This window comes from Pelecanus crispus, chromosome 2 (genome assembly GCF_030463565.1).
Source record: "Pelecanus crispus isolate bPelCri1 chromosome 2, bPelCri1.pri, whole genome shotgun sequence".
Lineage (NCBI taxonomy): Eukaryota > Metazoa > Chordata > Aves > Pelecaniformes > Pelecanidae > Pelecanus > Pelecanus crispus.
In genome coordinates, this window is record NC_134644.1 from 136,787,551 (window position 1) to 136,806,863 (window position 19,313).

Sequence of the window (19,313 nt, forward strand, 5' to 3'; positions counted from 1 at the left end):
TATTCATTTCTTCTATAATCTAAACAAATGCTTTACTAATTTTACTCCACCCAAACATTTTTGCTATATGAACTTCTCTGCCCTTGTTCTGTCTCACCTCTTTTATAATTTCACCTCGTATCATGTGAACTACACTTTTTGTTTTGTTTGCCTTCTGTTTCTCATGGTTTCCAGAGCTTCAGCCATTAGAGAGATATATAATTTTTTTGTGTGTGTGTATATTTACACATCTGTATGTAGCTTGTTCTTTGGAACACACAGGGACCATCACTCATCCTTAGTGTATGTGCCTCTTGGAAATGTAACGAGATCCTTTTGCTCAGCTGTGGTTGTTAGGGCTGCACTGCTGCCTGCACTCCTGTTCCCTCCCCATACTCAGTGACATTACAAAAAAAAAGAGTGAAGCTGAGTGGTTTTATTGCTTTTCCTTAGCAGTTTGATAGAACCTGTGTGGCATCCTCTTGCTTTCCTAACAGCTAGGACTGTTATTCCTCCTCTGGCATCAGGGACACTGCTGGGAGAAGAACACTCTCTCAAATATGTAACTAAGGAACTCGAACTGGTTATCTTCTCTTTAAATGACCGGGAGATGGCAATTTACAGGCTTTGATAAATTTTAAAAGTGATCCTGTTGGCACAGTAAGGAGGCTCCGTTCACAGCAGTTCGCTTTTCCTTTATGGGACTGATGTGGGAGTCCTAAAGCCACCCTATAATTGTTTTCTTAATTGGAAAATTAGTGCATATTGGAGCTAGGCCTCCTCTGTTTTCACCCAGCCAAAAAAAACATTCCTATCAATGTAGACTTGGTGAGTACTTTGAACGATGAAGTCTCTGCAAGCCAGCAGCTACTTTCTCCAGTGGGCAATGCGTGAACAACTAACTGCGTAAACAAGAGCAGACTCAGATACAGAAGAGAGAATTCTCGCAGCTTTGAGCACATTAGATATGTGGCTGAGACCCTGCTATGTGTGAGAGAAGTTGCCTAAATTGCTTGAGACTTTTTAGGCATTCCTCTGTGCCTTTAAGTAAAGGAATATTGGAGCCTGTGATGATCTACGGTGGGCAGCAGCACTGATTCCTGGTTAGTGCAGGCTGGCGGAAGACAAACACTGATACCCACTCCAGGGCGCTGAGGGAGTTTGTTCTCATCTAGGGGCAGGGCGTGCTGCAGTCTGTGTTTAGCGGGAGTCGAGACGCCACTCAATTTCTAAATCAGTATTTTATACAAAGGAAAGAGGTCTACTTATCCCCAGCCTCCAGATACAAACTGTGAATTATCAAGTGGCAGCTCCAAAGAAAATTCTTTATATGTGGCCCAACTAAGAACAGTTTTTTATGGAGTATACAAAGAGTTGAAATTCATGATGAAGCAAGTTTTGTACTGTAGCTATCTGTTGTGCTTTCTAAAAGCAGCACCAGATGAGTCCAATATAGTGATGTGCACTATGATCTTACCTCTGACAGAGCAGTTGTTCTTACCTCTGACTGCTGGAAGATCTAATGGCTTTGTCTTTGAAGGCCGTAATAGTTAAACTCAGGCAAATGCAGCCTTCTGGCCTGACAATCCACAGTTTGTCTCTAAACAAATACATTACCTTATGTTTGTTGTTTCTAAATATCTTCTCTTAAAAAAAAAAAAAAAAGAAGTAGCAAAGAGAAAATTAGTTCTCTTTAGGTATTATTTTTCCTGCCCTGTACTGTTGTTAACCCCACCATCAATCCCTGCTCACTGCAGGTGGGTTGGGCTAGATGATCTCTCAAGGTCCCTTCCAACCCAAAGCATTCTATGATTCTATGATAACTTCTGTATGTAAAAACTGTGGGTTCCAAGCCACAGGAGAGTTCATCTGACCCAGGATTTAGGAGACAAGAGGTGTGCACTGCCAGCTTTAAATCTGGCATCAAGCAAAGGAGATCACAGGCCCTAGGGAGAAGGAGGTCTGCTTACACTTTTAATGTCACAGAGAAGTTTTGTTTTAACCAGGCTGAGAAGGCTTGGAGGATGATCAGATCACCGTCTGTGTGATGTGACAGAACCAGTGAATTCACTGCCAAGCTGGTGCAGGCTCTGGAGCACAGGTCTTATGAGGAGTGGCTGAGGGAACTGGGGTTGTTTAGTCTGGAGAAGAGGAGGCTGAGGGGAGACCTTATCGCTCTCTACAACTACCTGAAAGGAGGTTGTAGTGAGATGGGTGTTGGTCTCTTCTCCCATGTAGTTAGCGATAGGACGAGAGGAAATGTGCTCAAGCTGTGCCAGGGGAGGTTTAGATTGGATATTGGGAAAATTTTCTTCATGGAAAGGGTGGTCAAGCATTGGAACAGGCTGCCCAGAAAGGTGGTGGAGTCCCCATCCCTGGAAGCGTTCAAAAAACGGGTAGATGTGGCACTTGGGGACATGGTTTAGTCTGGTCTACCCTTGATTGGTTTAGAGTGGACTTGGTAGTGTAGGTTAATGGTTGGACTGGATGATCTTGAAGGTCTTTTCCAACCTAAACGATTCTATGATTCTAAGTTTTTTCTGAACAAAAAGTATTTGACATTTTGGTTTAGAACCTGCATATCCCGCCTTAGGTACTAAGAGGAAAACTGAGCCTTCGCTCCCAATGTATGTGGGATTGTGCGGTTTCTGTCCTTCCCTTCGTGCATACACACCTGGCTGCTGCTTCTGCAGGACTTGGTCTCTCACACCCATGCTTAGACCATCAACTTTTGAGTTTTAATGAGAAGCTTCAGAGAAGCTTTGGTTTAAAATCAAATTTTAGAAAGTCATAATTTTTTTTTTCCAGAATAAAAACCTGAAGTTGGAAAAATCATCCAAATACTTAAATTACATGACACTTACGACTTGCTTAAGTGAAATATTTCATCACTAAAGAGTATACAATTCTGTTATGTTTTACTGCACTTAAGGTTTCTGCAAATTTTTTTTTCCCCCCACTAATCCAGAGTCTTCAAACGTTTTTCTGCCCAGCTTAAAAAAAACCCCCACAACAAACCAGGACCTCCTCATTTACATGACTCAGCTTTAAAGAGGAAAACATTGCAATTTTCAATTGTTATAGGTGTGGGGGTTTTGCATTATTGTTTGGTTTATATATGTAAAAACTAAATGTGGTGAATCCAAAAAATGAACAGCACAGAGAAATGATACATACATATCCTTTTATGTTTTTATATATATAAAAAAAATCTGTGTTGTTTGATAAGCCACACTAAAACCTATCTGTTTAAGGTATTAGGTGTGTATGATTGCTGACTGAATTGAAACAAGTAATAGTAGAGTTCAGAGTGGTAACGACCCCAAGTTCAAAGGCAAGGCTGTTTTGGTTTTTTTGGGGTGGGGTTTTTTTGCGTGGTTTGGTAGCTGGAAGATGACAGCTTACCCACTTACGCATTTCCGAATGACATTGCAATGAGGTTATTAGCTATGCTGGACTAGTACAGACTTGCTTGCATTGGCACTGTTTCCCAGTGTTAAAATAATTCTTCCTGGGTTCTTCCTGAATAAGAGCCTGTCTGTACAAGAGCATTTAGCCATAACACTGTAATTTAATGGCCTTTTCTATGCATCTATGCACTGACGGTTTTGAGTTGTCACTGTAACAGGAGGCTTTGGAAAGTAAGAGCCTTCCACCAAGTCCATCCCAGGCTGCCTGTATTGCCTCCTCGTTGATCTGGCAGGGGGAGGAGCTGTTGGCATTAGACATCAAAGACTCAGAGTTTCTAGCAGTTGACTCTCGGTGGGCCCTGAACAGCAAAAATGCGTGTTCCGTAGAAACAGATGTAATTTAACAGCATTATTTATGCATTTATTGCAGCCAAATAAGCCTGTTCAATATAACAACACGTTGTGGTAAGATGTGATAAGCTTTTGTCCCCTTTAACATAGGTACGTTGCTCTCCCTCCCTCTCAGGTGACAGCGTTTCCTTAGGAGACACGGATGACCTTCTGAAGCGAGCTCCCTCCAACGCCGGCAGACGGCCCAGTTCCGTCGACACGGTTGCAACAGAGCCCTGGCTGCGACCGGGAACGTCGGAGACGTTCCAAAGGCTCATGGCTGAACAGTCAAGCCCAACAAAGCTTTCACCCGAAAACACGCTACCGCTGAGCTGGCACGGCCTCTCAACTGCGCACGGCTGACTCGAGCCCCGCCGTGAACCGGCTGCGCCGTGCGGCAGAGGAGGGGCTGTTCAGCACTACTGCACTTTCCAGGGTCTCTTGTAGGGATCGGTCTCTTCCGTGTACATAGTGTGGAGCTGTACGTGTCATTTGAAATAGCAATAATAAAGTAACAGAAGCTGCAGTGGAATGGAGATGTAGAGCAGGGACGGTTTATATTGCATGATGTGGGAAGTGGAGTAATAGCTTGGCAGTTTTTGCACTTTTTATACAAGTTTCAGCCTCAGAGCTGGACTTTGTGGTACAAAACCAGAGTGTGTCTGTGTGTGAATTTGATATTAAATCAAAGTTAATTTTTAGCTTTGTTTATAGCCAAACTCCCAAACTGTCTGGAAATAGAGTAACCCAACAGCAGAGGTGCGTTTTAAGCTTTTACCAAAAGAGTAAATAACTTGGAGAAGGGCACTTGCTTTTCATACAGTGATGAGTGCTATCCTGCATGAAAGCTCAGCAGACAGTTTCATGGAAAAATGACTATTAGCAATGTTTCCTAACCCGTTATGTGCTGGAAATACAGATATTGATGCATATATTTAATTTATGGTTCTGATTTAAGGGTTAATAAATTATTTTGTTACTAAAACTGTGAAAGCAGACTTCGATTTTCTTAATCTATTTGCTTCAGCTTACATTTATTCATGAACAAACTAGAACCTTAAGGCTGTCTTCAAAGAAGCAGGAAAATCCCATTGGAAAAGTTGCTGAAGAGCAAGAAGGATGCAAGATTTTAGGAGTTCAGTGAACTGAAACACCAAGGTGAAGCAAGGGTAAGGCCATGACTTTCCTCTTGGTTAGGAATGCCCACCCAGAGGCCAAAGCTTGACAAGGCAGGCAAATTAAACCAATTTGTAAAAATGTTTTTTACTAAAATGCCACAGCGGTTCTGTGATGATGGCAGGCAAGAGATGCTTGTGGAGAGACATGTACTTGTGCTGCACTTAGCTGCTTCATGGGTTTAACATGTTCCTTCCCACAGAGAAGTGACAAATCAGGCTAATTCTTACCCCGAGTTTCTGGCTCATCAGCTAAAAGGCTTACCAGGTTCAGCAGTCTGGGTACAGCCGCAACGGCCAGTACGTAACGCAGGGATCTTTGTGTAATCCAAGGCCTGGGCTTAGAGCAGGTAGTGTAAGCCTCATGGTTGCTTGATTCTGAATTTCCCAGAGGCAGGAATCCCAAAATAATTTTAAGCGGCTCAGGTGAAAATGTTTTGTAATACAGTTATCACCCTACCACAGCGCCTCTCATGCTGAAGCCCACCTCATGTACGTCATACTTTTCTTCCCGTTTGTCACCTGGCAGCCTGCCCCTTGTTTTTGATGCCCGATAACTCTGTTCAGTTGCTTCCTGAGTTGAACTTTGCGATACAGTCACTGTACTAACTCCAGGCTAGATACAGAACTTGTCTGCTCCCTCATCTAGTGGCCTACATAAAGAAAAATTAAACTATTCCCTGAACTTTAATCAAAGTTTTACCCCCCCGATAGAAGCATAAAAAGTTAGCATTATCCTAAAAAGCCAGCCTCATTTAACTGCAAGAATTTTTGTAAATGTCACTGACCAGCAGAGGCTGGCACTCCTTTTCTCCAGTTCAAGTCTAGGACACTGCCCAGCCCCCCCTTCACCTCTGCAGTGACCTGGAGGCACTGAACTTACTGTAACCTCACTGCTCAGCAGCATTTAGCCAGCATTTAGCACCAGGAATTACACTCTTCCTTGCAGCTATCCTCCCTTTGGCATCCAGGCTGCTGTTCAGGATACTCTTGGTGCCTCACATCTTTCCTTCGGCTTTCTCTGCATATCCCAAGTTCAGCTGCAGGCAGGGCATTTCCGCCTGCCTTCCTAAATTTTTTTTTTTTCATTTTGCAGACGAGACTGTCATGCTGAAGTGCAGCTGCAATCCACAGTCCTGAGCTCATAGTTGAGATGACTAAGATAGAACCCATTTCCTGCCCCCGACCCCACTTCTCTGATAATTGTAGACGTGAGCATTTAGAGCTGCAAGTTGAACATGATGGCCAGAAGCGCAGCTAGCACAGTTCGGCCATTGCAGGAATGGAACAGAGAGGTACAGAAAAGAGTAATGATGATACAGGAATGCAGTTTCCCATGAACCAAGACTAAACACCTATTAGGCCTTTTCCACGTAAGCAATAAATAAGGTAAGGCATGAGAAGGTCATGCTGTAAAAAAAGTCATTACTCAATAGGAGTACACAACAGAACAATGAAGCAGCAAGGTTTAAAACAAAACAAAAAATGCACAGTAGTGAACTTCTTAGATAATCTATTGTACTCACTGCCACTGAATGCTGAATCTTGAACACAGACATTAAAAAATAATTAGGCAGACACATGGATAACAGATACATAAATGGCTGTTAGAACAGCGCTCTGGATAACTGTGTCAGGAACACCTTGATAATGGTACCAAGAACACTGTTTGCCACAGGCATGAAAAGTATGGCCCCAACTAGGGGCGGGACACCTTATACTTACTCAAAGAATTATTACTGATCACCATCAGACAGACAAGAAAGACCTCAGGCCTGGCCTAGTACAGTGGTTTAGGATTTAAACACTCACACAACAAACTGAAAAAATAACATAGAGCCCAAGAGGAAAGGCTGTACAATTACAATTAATTAAAATAACCTCAATTCCCCCCCTTCTGACTTTGATAAATGCAATTTGGTTTTACTCCACCCCAATTAAAATGAGAAAACTCCCAGTCACAGGTCATGCCTTTTACTTCCCTTCCCTGCCTTTTCCATAGCTATTTCACTGAACTGCTTACGCCTGTTTTTGGAGCTTGCTGTGAACGGCTAGAGGGAGATTCATCCACCTCCGAGATTAGGCTCCCTCATCCACTTTCTCAGTCTTCACGGTCCTCTCCTTTGCTAGTCGTGAGTTTTGTGAGAACACGCTGGAGAACGATGCAATTCCTCTTTTCCTTACAGATTCAGAGATGCTGACAAGGCTTACCTGGCTGATGCATTCCAAGTCAGCAGACAAACTGTAATCCCAGCCTTCCCCTCCCATCCACCCTAATTCCACAGTCTGTTTCATATTAATATTTTAATCCCCAGAAAGCAAAATGCAGTATTTGAGTTTCTATCTGTGCAGCACTATAGGGTTCATTTGACTAGTCCACCTACAAGCACTTTTATTCTACATTTTTTGGTTGGTTTTTTTGTTTGTTTTTGTTTTTTTTAAACTTACCATTCTTTTTCACCCTGTATTTGCCTAAGGGTGAGAAGCCACATCCTAATCAACCAAAGGCACCCACCTTTCCGCCCCCGATGGGCTGGGGCTCGCTCCTCTGAAATGAGAGCGTGAGAGGCAAAGGAAACTGTAAAACAAGTAGCTGTGGATTAGACTGGTTTTGATTGCACTGATGAAAGAGTTCAAAAACTTTATTGACCTATAACCTGATTAGAATATGCCAGATGAGAACCAAATATTGTACAGAAAGTTGTACAGAATTTTTTTTTACATAGAAAACTTTACATATCTGTACCATATACATTTTGTCCATCTGAAAAAAATTTCTACATCCATTGTAATACAGAATGCTTGACAATCTTGTCTTTTAACCATCAGAGCACAATTCACAGTATGAATACATTTCCAATAAATTTAACCATCCCCAAACCATGCCAGATTTGTTACTTGAATATATTCAACACTAAATTCTGTACATAAAGAGTGAAATCTACATCAAACGAAAAACATCTGACAGCAGACACAACCTAGACTTGTTTGCAGTGATTCAAGTTCCAGTCCTTGAAGGATCATCATTTCGATGGCTCGTTATATTTAAAAGCCCTAAAACAAGTATATTACAGGTAGTTACGTCAGTCATGATATTTCTACCTCTGTTCTTGACAAAAGTCAGCAACACTTAACTCCTGGGCTACAACAACCCCCCCCCCCCCCCCCCCAAAAAAAAAAGAAAGAAAGAAAGAAAGAAAAAAATCACAACCCCCAAAAATAAACCCAAACTTCTAGTGCATTTGGTAAACAATGAAGTGTTATGGGTTTTCAGCAAATCAATAATACAGAAATAAAACAATTGAGGAAGAACTGTATAGTGTTAAAGAGTTTATATTACAGACCTGCATATCTGTACATTTTTCACAGAAGGATGATTACCAATGTCTCAGACAGCCTGAGTGTGCAAAAATCTTAGAATAAGAATATCAGACATAGTTGCTAAATATCTTTTACCATGAACAATAATCTCCATTCTTTTCACTATAAACATTTTATCCTTCAAAATACAGCTCTCCTGAGTTGTACTTCTTGCAGAAGCTCAAACCTTTACATATATAGTTCTTTGGGTACATTTTACTTTCACACCCGCCATAAACATCTGTTGCTATACTGCTGTCTAGGACAGTAAAGGATATTGCAGCCCATGCCGACGAGAGGACTGTGCTAAAAACTGGCTCTGTGCTCAGCATGAGCCAGGTAAGAGAAACCGATAGAGACAATCCATCAGGAAATACAGGGACTGGAGTGTTGCAAGCCTTAATTACAGTTGTAAGCAGCTGTACCGTTAACCCTTGGATACACATTGCCATACAAAGAAACCTTTTTTATGGATATCCAGACAGAATGGCTCAGCTACCTGGTCCTTTTATTTAGCTGAAGAGTATCAACTTTTAAACGGAGTCACTATCTGCTACTGCTTGCTGATTCCAGACTCTTGTTCCGGTGGTTGGGATATTTGGAAAACCACACCAATCCGCAGGAAAAACCTTCGTAGAACAGCTCGAAGCTCAGGAATAAGGTCGAACTGCATAATTTCACACAACAGGGGATAGTAGAATGAGGCATGAGCCTTGAACTGAGGAGAAAACAAACAGAAGAAATGATTGTAGTATGCATCGATACACCTCAGAAAGCACGTTGCGAGTGAAGAATTTCAAGTGCTCTCTCAAGTCAAGGTGAGAAACCTGCAAAGCGACGAGCAGAAACATCTTTGTAACTGAAGCTAGCACTGCTAGAATAAGGCTAAGACAGCTGTGATGTACTCTAACAGATGCTCCCTAGCTACACACAGCTCCTTGCTAACTCTTATTCTTCAAGAGGAAGAATTTTTCTATTACCAGTTTTTTGTTGTAGTTGGCCCCTTTCACCTAATAGTTCAGCTGAGTTGTGTTAGAAATAGAGGGAGGTCTAAATATGGATTTATGTACTGCAGAATTGGTTTGGAGAAGATCAAGGTGATGTACATGTGGGACTGGAAGCAGAAACCAGAGTTATTTCTTTGAATAAAGTATCAGCCACTAATCCTCTTCCTCAGCAGGAGAGGGGTAAAAGCAACTTAGCACACACTTCTGAGGGATTTTAGCGTCTTTTAAATTTTCCCAGACACATTTTATTTTATCGCTCCCTGCACCCTCACTCTGCATTACCACTGTCGCTATCTGTCAAGTGCAGTTTCAATGTACGTTCCCTCAACGAAGAGTGTCTACAGAGCAGCAGGAGCTTTTACAGTCGAGTATGTAACTGTGCGTGAAGAACTGGTCTGGAACTACTTCTTACCTGTACGTGTTGTCTTAAATACCATTCTGAACAGTTACTTACCCTTTCATCACTTATCTTCAGGACTTTAGTCAAAAATAAGAGTAATAGATTAGTCCAGGCTTCCCGATGACTTTCTGATGTAAGAGTGAGGAAATAACTCAGAGCCTCACTGCAGACACTAGAGAGAAAAGACACAAAAACTAGTACAGAACATTTTATTTTGAGCTCTACTGCAGAGGGAGAGCTTTGGCTTTGCAACTATACCAGTGTAGAGCCCTGGTGTAAACCAGCATTGTTTTACGAAAGCTACTGTAAGCCTGATTAGTGATAGAAAACAGTGATTTTGTTCAACTCAAACCCAAAGTCCTAGGACTTCAGTATTAAATGTGCCGACAAAACACAATCGCGCTGTTTGTGCATGTATTCAAAAGTGTATCAAGTGCTCTTTGAGAGGTATTAAAATGTGTGTGACAAAATTACATGTAGACTTCAAAAACTAATCTCATGCTGATGTAACCAGGTAGTTTTCAGCTCTGCTCCCTGGTCTATAAACCTTGAAATACTTTCACTATGTTACTGCCATGGCTTTAAGCCCTCTGTTATTCCAACACTTGCTCAAACAACTTTGTAAACTAAAAACATTCAGGTGAACCTTATTCACAGTAATGAAAGCCAAAAGCTTCTGTATGCCCATAGGCTCCTCAAGCCCAGTGCTCATTTCTGCAGGTGAGAACAAACAGTATCAGTTCCCTAAAATATCTGAGGTTACTGAAAGAAAAAAGCAGGGTTTAGGTGATACTTGCTTTTCTTTTTAAAGAGGAGCTATAACAATCCCCCACCTACCCACATGCTTAAAAAAAAAAAAAAAAAAAAAAAAAGTGACAAAACCTTTGTTCTCTCCTGCAAAATATGTAGTGAGAACAAAAAGCAGAGGCACCATTAGTAGCTGGAGGCACAGCACTCTCCACACAATATAAGAAAAATCTTAATATTAGCTGTGACCACCACCATACTGTGTTAGCTCTAGGAAGTTTACTGCAGAGGAGGTCTATCCTTTTAAATAAAAATAAACATTCTTTAACATCAGAAATAACATCAACAGATTCAGCTACATGGACCTTACTTTAGTAGTCTTTGCTGGACTTCCTCCCACGCACTGGTTCGGCTTTCATCCATGTACATACGGAACAGAATGCGCAACCCACAGGCAAGACTACTAGTCTCCTGTTTCAGAAGATTAGGCTTTGATTTGCCTTTGAAACCTAGAGAAATTCCAAGCATCCTTTCAGATTTTTGTTTCATCTGACATTTTTCCTTACAGTCCCCCAATTTTCCTTCTAAGCATCTTCTCTGCAGGTAGTCAGAAGAGCCACTTTATGTAATGAATTTCTCACAACATTTAGTACAATGGAGTACCACTAAAAATGAACCTATGTTCATACACCATAACTGTGTTTGGCACCCATTCTTACACAGGCTTCCAACTAGATGTGAAACGTGGGTCTATGATAAAAGTACACCCTAACCACCTGAACAATGGACCATTTCATCTCAATCATACATCTATAGTGTACACTGGTTTATTGCTTGGTTTTGGTAAAAATGTCTACAATACTACTGTTTCCAAAGCTGCTATGGTATAATTAAACTCAATTTGCTAGTGGAGGTCCATACTTGCAAAAGGCATACCCATAAATATTAATACTACCTCACTCAAGCTGCAGTGGTTCACTGTATGCATACATTAATGCACAAAACAGCCTGCTGCATATTCACAGTATGCATTCACCATTAAAAATATTAATACAACTAACTTTGGTGCAAAGAATAGATTAAACATAATGCTACAGAGAGTCCATTTTCCATCTGTTTCAGAAAATGACACACATTTCACTTACACACTGGTAGGTAGAACAATCCCCCTAACAAGTTTTGGGGTTTTGTGCCTGCAGCTTCCAAGCATGGGGCTCACGCCTACAGCCAGGTATCGGCTTGGCAGCAATAACCCAGTGAAACCGTAAATTTTAGGAAATCTAAAAGATATTTGCACCTGCACAGATGAGGCCTCCTCCCCTTAGGGATTCTAGGGTTATAAAGTTACAGCCTGATACTCAATTTTACATTCAGCATCAAAGCACTTCTGACCTATTTTTGGGCCAATTCAGAGCACAGTAACACATTCTTGCAAAATATTTCTCCAAGGTGACTGACTCACCTGCTTTCCAGAGAGCGGTTCTTTGTTCATTGTTTGAATTAAATGCTTTAGCAAATCTGTGAGATTCCAGCAGACAATCGAGAAGTTTGAAAAGCTGCTGCGATGTTAGAAAACGATACATCCCTTGATCTTGTGTATCCACATGGACATCAAAGTCTACTGCATCTCTCTTTTAAAAAAAAGAAAAAAAAATTCAAGTAAAAATGCACAATTGTCTTCAGCAAGCTCCTGTGATAACTCAATCCCACCCTGTTTTCATCTGTACTTGTATTTAAACATAAAACTGTATTAACAGTTGTGTCCACAGCCCAGTTACGTAAATCCCTTTGAACAATACATGTTTTAATCTCCACAGTGTGCTGCCCCAGCACAGCAAATGCAATTTATTGCAAGGTGTAAAAGATCTCAACAGTCTGCTGGAAGTTCTCAAGCACTTCTAAAAATTATAAATTAGAAGATGTTACAGGAGTTTATGAAACTTTGCCCATTAAGAGAAAAAGCTGTTAAAAAGGAAGATACCTATCAGTTTGACTTACTTGTGCTGCTGCTAGATTCTCTGCATCCTCTTTTTTGCTTGTCGCTGGGAAGAACACAATGTTGTCGATAGTCTGAATGAGTTCCAGTTGTACAACGCATTTGATCAAAAGAGCAGCAAATAACTTCTGCTCTGGAAATTCTTTAAAGAAAAGAAAAAGCAAATGGCTTGTTAACTGAAGAATTGCAATACTTTTTTTCTTTTTCGAGCTATTTTGGGGGTAATTTGAAAAACAGCTTAACTTCAAGCACATTCATAAACCAAAGCTGGAATCCACCCACCTGAATTACTCTTCTAAAACCAGGACTGATCACCATGTTAACAACTGGCAGGTTTTAAAAAACTATTTCCTAGCTTTGAAGTTGCCTGCCGTATATTGGACAAATATTCAATGTTACCTAAAAATCACCAAATTAGCGACCTTGTTGTTAGCATCGGTGCAATGGCAAGAACCAGAGGCTGAGACTCTCCACAGGCAGAGGCGGCTTAGAATAGCACGGATATCACTGATGCTTTTTTGCACTTGTGGCAAGTACTAACACCACCAGACATGAGCATTTTAAGCACCAACACGTAACTTTGCACAAGTGTCCTAAAGGTTTGATATACTCTCTTCAAATCAGTCTAAATACACTTTTTTTCCCCCAGCTATCGTTTCTGTTGCATTCTGCACAAAAAGAACTTTGCTCTTAAGAAAAAAAAATTACTCATTTACATAGCATTCTAAGGAGAGTACTATTTTTAGTATTTTGCTTTGGGTAAAAAGCCTGCAAGTTAGCAGCTGAACTCTAGATTTCCTAAAGCCCAGGTCAAAAATGTGGACCCCCGAGAGTCCAACAGAATTCTGTCATACTACATGAAAACAAAAATTTAACCAATGTAATTTTCTTCACATCATGTCTAAAGTTATAGCTGGCGCTATAACTAAAGAGATCAAACATCTGCTAAATGCTACTCTTAAGAGATATAAGATGCCAAATCACTACAAAACACGCACTTGCTGTTGGCCTGGTTTTACTCATTTCTTCACCTACTGTGGACCCTGCGCTGGGTTGATATGGACATCCATCTGAAGATCTAGGCTGAACAGAATCATGAATATCTACTGACTTCTGTGAGATTGTATCCTGAAAAGAAAGAAAGAAAAAAAAAAAATTAAACTTACAGAAAATTTCTACAAGCTCATCATCAATAGTGTTGTGCTCTTCGCAGCTTAAGACATTTGCTGTTTCAACACTGCACTTTTTCATTCGCTTTAGTCATATTTGATATTAGCATTCGAGAAAGATGTACTAAAAAAGATGACCTACTAAGAAAGAACTGAAAATTTAACAAGCAACAAATACTTGATTACACAGCAAGGTCAATGAGTAGTATTTTGCACATACAGTTTTTGTATGCCATCCAAGCATTTAGTATGCCAGCCAACAGTTAGTTTGACTTTTACCCAAATAAGTGTATGAGGTTTGCTGCAAGGTTCCAATACTGGGAAATGCAGTATCTAGCTTGATCTACAATAAAAACCTCTGATAGCTTCTGTGAGAATTTGTATTCCTTTTATAATGGGTGAAAATGTGAATACCCAGCTCTTAAATGACGAGTCCAAACAATATGAGACATCATCAAACTTTAATCTTTACTTGCCTTTACTCCCTTGAATATTCTGAATTATAAGCTCCTACTAACATGTTTGTAGGTGCTACAGGAATTTACCACAGTAAAATGAAGGAGGAGAATACATGCATATCACGAAAATTATCTAATCTGCTTCTGAAGCTGCTTCAGCAGACTTCTTCAATGTGTTCTGATTCCCCATGTTGTATTGTGTTAGCTTGTGAGCTAGAACTCAATGACTTTGGAAAATAACTTGTTGGGGTTTTGTTTTGTTTTATTTTTTAATAAATATCTTCCTTCTTGATCAGTTAAATTTAAAGTATTAAAATCAATGGTTAAGAACTACTGTTTTCATTTCAGAAAGCATACTTGAAAAAGGGGAATGTAATTAATGCAATTAATAACAAAATATGTTATCATTAACTGCAAAGCAGTCATATATAGCAATTACTGTCTCTTTCCATAACGCAGCATGTCTATTGGCTTTTCTTCCATAAGTGCCCCGGAGACTACACATTAACTCCCTGCACTGTTTTGTTAGCAAGATTTAAAGCTACACATACAGTTCCTATAAAGAACCTATCAACTTCTCATACCAGTAAATAACCGAGGTTTTCATCTTTATTAAGTATAAATATACTTTTAATATATATTATGTCTATAGATAGTACTACACTTCATTACATTGGAAGTACCTGAAGAAAAATTAGATGGAAATATCAAAAGCCTGCAAAAATTCTATCCTACCAAAAGAAAGGATCCAAAATATATATCCTTTAACACTATTTCTTACACAGGTTCTGTTAATTTTGAAGTTGTAAAGTGTCTTTTTACACTGAATAAATTTAATATATTTGCCATTTTTGCATGCTATTGACATAAATGCATCAAACCTGTAGCCAACGTTTAGATCAAACGTTTTATACATCACACCACTACAAATGAGTCAAGACACAGCAAGCGCATTCAGTCACATGGATGTAAAATACCTGTATAATGAGAACTGGCCATCGCAAACATTTACACTCTGTTGTAAGTAAATTATGTTAACACTTCATAAAGATAAATTGAGGCAGTCAGTCTCTCTTTGTAGAACTCATTTGGGACCACATCCTTGAATAATTTTTATCAAATGCTTCATTAATCTATAAAGAACTTCATGCAGCAATTTTGTGAGAATGTCCAAAAGCTAAACTAGTTCTCATCAGTAGTAAAGTAGCTACAGGGCTGCCACTTGTAGGCAAATCCAATTTTACATCAGTTTATTCCATCACTGCTAAGAAATCTGATGGTTATACATATTTTCTATTTTAAACACTGATGTTTAAGTTCTTATTATCAGAGAAAATTTGAAAGGGGGAAAAAAAAAAAAAAAGACAACCTAACTGGCAATCTTTCACCTCCAGCATTTTCTCTTCATGCCAATATATCAAAGAGAATATTGAGCAAAATGAAACAGAAACGACACCCCAAACCCTAAATACAGCACTACAGAGACCTACGAGACACAGGACATTACTTAAAACATACACAGATAACAACCTACAGCCAACTTCCGGAAGCCAACTTTGCTGCAAATACATACTTCTCTTTCTCAATTAATTCCTTGCATTTTTAAGCATGAAATAGCACTTTATCTGGAAAAAAACTTTTTCAAGTAAATCAAAATTGAAAAACGGGTTTAAACTAAGCATACTTTTCACACACGTTGTGTACCAAACTCTTGCAAGCTTTTAAAATATTTTTTATTTCAGCAGCTTACCAGTTTTTCTTTTGCATCGGAGGGAGATCCGGAGCCAAACTCCCCACTGACTGGTCGCCAAGTCAGCAGCCTTGAAAACACAAAACCAGTACCAAATTTAGTAAGTCTGAAATACAAATCAGAACCAATATTCTAAAAAGTCCACTTCAATATGGTGGTTTTTTTGTTTGTTTTAATTTAAATTAATGGAAGCCAAACATGAAAAGTGTCAGCTATAGATACTTCCAGAAATTAATAAACTAATTTCGGTTTTAAGTATACATTTTATTTTCACACATACTGAAAAATTTAAATATTGTCTTTTTTGAACTTCACCGTTTCTGCCACAATTGCCTTGGATGGACAACTGGATTATGTGGAAGCGGATCAATTTTTCTCAGAAATATTGGATTTGGCTTTAGGCAGTGCTCTAGTGCAATCAGTGGGCCTTGTTCTCTCACACTGCCTTAAGCTTTACCTGCAATAAGGAATGAATCTACCCCAGGACAAATCAGCACGAATGTCTGGAAATGTTCTGCATTCTCCGTTTGGGGTATGTTCCAGTACTGTGGTTCCACTTCCCCTTAGGATTCAACACTTCCCCTTAGGATTCATTGCTGTTATGAGGTACCAAGTCACTGACAGTACTTCTGATCTCTTCCCTCCTGTTCTCCTAAAGCATGTTGCTGTCTTGAGGATCTTCGCCTTAAGCACTAAAAAATTTCTACATTAACTGTAACTTATTGAGGCTGGCTGTGCCTGCCAAGAATTGAGGGAAATTGGATTAAATAACCTAAGTGGTCCCATCATCTCTTGTTCTATCTATCAAAAATCTATTGCCACAAAGTAAGATTAAAGTTATTTGTCATTGTTAAGATCTCAAACTATTTAGCCTCAATTGCGTGAGGCAACAGTTGATGGACATTTGTCTCTGCGTATCCTAAGTGAGATCTTTCCCATTGTGTTAAGGATCCTAAATTAACATATCACTGATCTCCATACAACTAAAGACCGTAAAACTAAAAAGACAAATCAGAGATAAGAAAAGATAAAATCTTGAGGCATGTAGTGAGACAACAAATAAAGCAGAGCAGAGAACTGAATTGATTCTTGAAAGCCATGAGGACACAAATTGCAGTTTATTCTGGATTAAAGGTTGTTAAATACAGCGTACCTTATTTTGGGCTATAAAGTCTTAAACTTCCACCTGCCAAAGGAGGTATTGGAATAATGAGCCATTGTGAGCCAGTAGAGGCCAGATCATCGTGATTTGTGCAAGGAACCAATCCTAACTTTGAATTTCCCAAGGACAAGAGGGCATTCACCCTGGCTTTCTCACCGCCAGTGAGCCAAGACTTGCTCTCATGAAACTTCAGAAAATTCCAATTTAAAAACAATTATAAACAGAATAGAAATTAAATAAAGAGAAGAATCAAAGAAACTATTAAAATGAGCTAACAAAATACGGGCTGGATGAGCAGACAGTGAGGTGGACTGAAAACTGGCTGAACAGCCAAGCCAAGAGAGTGGTGATCAGGGGCATAAAGTCTAGCTGGAGGTCAGTGGTGTACCCCAGGGGTCAACACTGGGTCCAGTTCTGTTCAACATCTTCATTAATGATCTGGATGACGGGGCAGAGTGGACCCTAGGCAAGTTTGCTGATGACAAAACTGCGAGTGGCTGATACACCAGGGGGTTGAGCTGCCACCCAGAAGGACCTCTGCAGGCTGGAGAAATGGGCTGACAGGAACCTTGTGCAGCTCAACAAGGGGAAACGTGAAGTTCTTCACCTGGAGAGGAACAACCCCAGGCACCAGCACAGGCTGGGGCCCGACCAGCTGGAAAGCAGCTTGGCAGAGAAGGCCCTGGTGTACACCAGGTTGGACATGAGCCAGTAATGTGCCCTTGCTGCAAGGAAAGCAAATGGTATCCTGGGCTGCATTAGGAGAGTTGCCAGCAGGTGGAGGGAGGTGATCCTGCACCTCTACCTCAGCACTGCGTCCAGTCCTGGGCTCCCCAATACAAGAGAGACATGGACATATTGGAGAGAGTCCAGCAAAAGGCCACAAAGATGATAAAGGGACTGGAGCATCTCTCCTATGAGGAAAGGCTGAGAGAGCTGAGACTGTTCAGCCTGGAGAAGAGAAGGCTCACAGGGGATCTCATCAGTGTAGATAAAATACCTGAAAGGAGAATGCAAACAGGGCAGAGCCAGGCTCTTCCCAGCGGTGCCCAGTGGCAGGACCAGACGCAACGGGCACAAACTGAAACACAGGAGGTTCCCTCTGAACATCAGGAAACACTTTCACTGTGAGGGTGACTGAGTGCTGGCACAGGTTCCCAGGGATGCTGTGGAGCTTCCCTCCCTGGAGATACTCAAAAGCCAGGACATTGTTCTGGGGAAACTGCTCTGAGTAGCCATGCTTAAGCAGGGGGATTGGACCAGGCAACTTCCAGAGCCCCTTCCACCCTCAGCCATTCTATGTGATTCTGTGTTAGTATCTTCAGCTATCAACACCTCAACCATTTTGTGGAAGCTTGGCAGGAGTACAGTTTGGGCTTTTCTAGTAAGTGATCCTTGCTGAAATTGGTAGCTGAGTAAATATTCTAGTACTAAGTTTTCTAAACAAGGAAGTAACATGATCATCTCTCTTTGCAAAAAGGTAACTTGCCAAGAACCAGTAGAGGCTAGTACTGCAACTAAGAACTCCTGCAGCCAATGCTGCCACTCTTAAATTGAAGAAGTTACACAATACCTGGAAGACTTTTTATATGAATGCTAAAAAAGAACAGCTGTAATCCCACCTGATCAGATTAATAAAAAACTCTGCCAGAAGACACTTCACACTCCAGAGATTCATAATATCTGATTATTTAAAGACAATTAGCAATAAAGCACTTGCCCATAAAACTTTCATATATACCACTGTGCGATTTGTCTCTGTCTTCATTTCAATGTTAACTATTGTGTTACTTCCAGACATGGGAAAACAAAGGTAAAACGAGCATTTGCCTTCTTGCCTAAGTACTGGGCCAGCCTCCACAACAAGCTGGGTATTAAAACTGCATTGTCAAAAAAAAAAAAAAAACCCAAACCAAAAAAAACGGCAAGCTGGGAGGGCAGAAAAAGCTCCACCACAAAAATAAGGCTAATAGAGGATCTAAGAAATACAAATATGAAATGCCAGCCAAACCAGAAGTCACAGAAAAAGAACCAGATCCCATAAAAAGAGAGAAAAAAACAGAGCTGTACAGAAGGAGAAAGAAGCATCCTACTAGGGCTCAGAAAGAAAAGGAAAAAAAAATAGTATAAAGTCTCCATTAAAACCATGAACAAATACCTGTATATTGTTATCATAATTTTTTCTTACTCATCTAAAAAGCTTCCACTTTAATCAAATATGGTCAAAGTGAAAAGACTGTTTTGAGCAGTTCTGTGTCACCCAACAACTGTTTGGAAAAGAGCAGATGTACTTTCACCATGAGAAAGGAG

General features: G+C 40.3%; 2 protein-coding genes across 8 annotated transcripts in view; one reads left to right on the forward strand and one right to left on the reverse strand.

The window, feature by feature from the left end:
• CSPP1 (centrosome and spindle pole associated protein 1) overlaps positions 1 to 4,142 on the forward strand; it is a 68,033-nt gene extending 63,891 nt beyond the window's left edge. Inside the window, exon 32 of the mRNA XM_075728233.1 lies at positions 3,916 to 4,142. Within this exon, the coding sequence (XP_075584348.1) occupies positions 3,916 to 4,142 (227 nt within the window). The remainder of the gene's footprint in view (positions 1 to 3,915) is intronic.
• A 4,267-nt stretch (positions 4,143 to 8,409) lies between these two features.
• Positions 8,410 to 19,313, reverse strand: part of ARFGEF1 (ARF guanine nucleotide exchange factor 1) — a 98,803-nt gene continuing 87,899 nt past the window's right edge. For 4 of the 7 annotated variants that reach the window (XM_075706274.1, XM_075706277.1, XM_075706275.1 and 1 more), the window contains 7 exons: positions 15,842 to 15,911; positions 13,463 to 13,592; positions 12,467 to 12,606; positions 11,931 to 12,099; positions 10,839 to 10,977; positions 9,776 to 9,893; positions 8,410 to 9,032 (listed from right to left, as the gene is read on the reverse strand). In XM_075706274.1, the coding sequence (XP_075562389.1) occupies positions 8,868 to 9,032; positions 9,776 to 9,893; positions 10,839 to 10,977; positions 11,931 to 12,099; positions 12,467 to 12,606; positions 13,463 to 13,592; positions 15,842 to 15,911 (931 nt within the window). In that variant the 3' untranslated portion in view covers positions 8,410 to 8,867. The remainder of the gene's footprint in view (positions 9,033 to 9,775; positions 9,894 to 10,838; positions 10,978 to 11,930; positions 12,100 to 12,466; positions 12,607 to 13,462; positions 13,593 to 15,841; positions 15,912 to 19,313) is intronic. The other 3 variants (XM_075706279.1, XM_075706276.1, XM_075706278.1) reach the window with 3 other exon arrangements.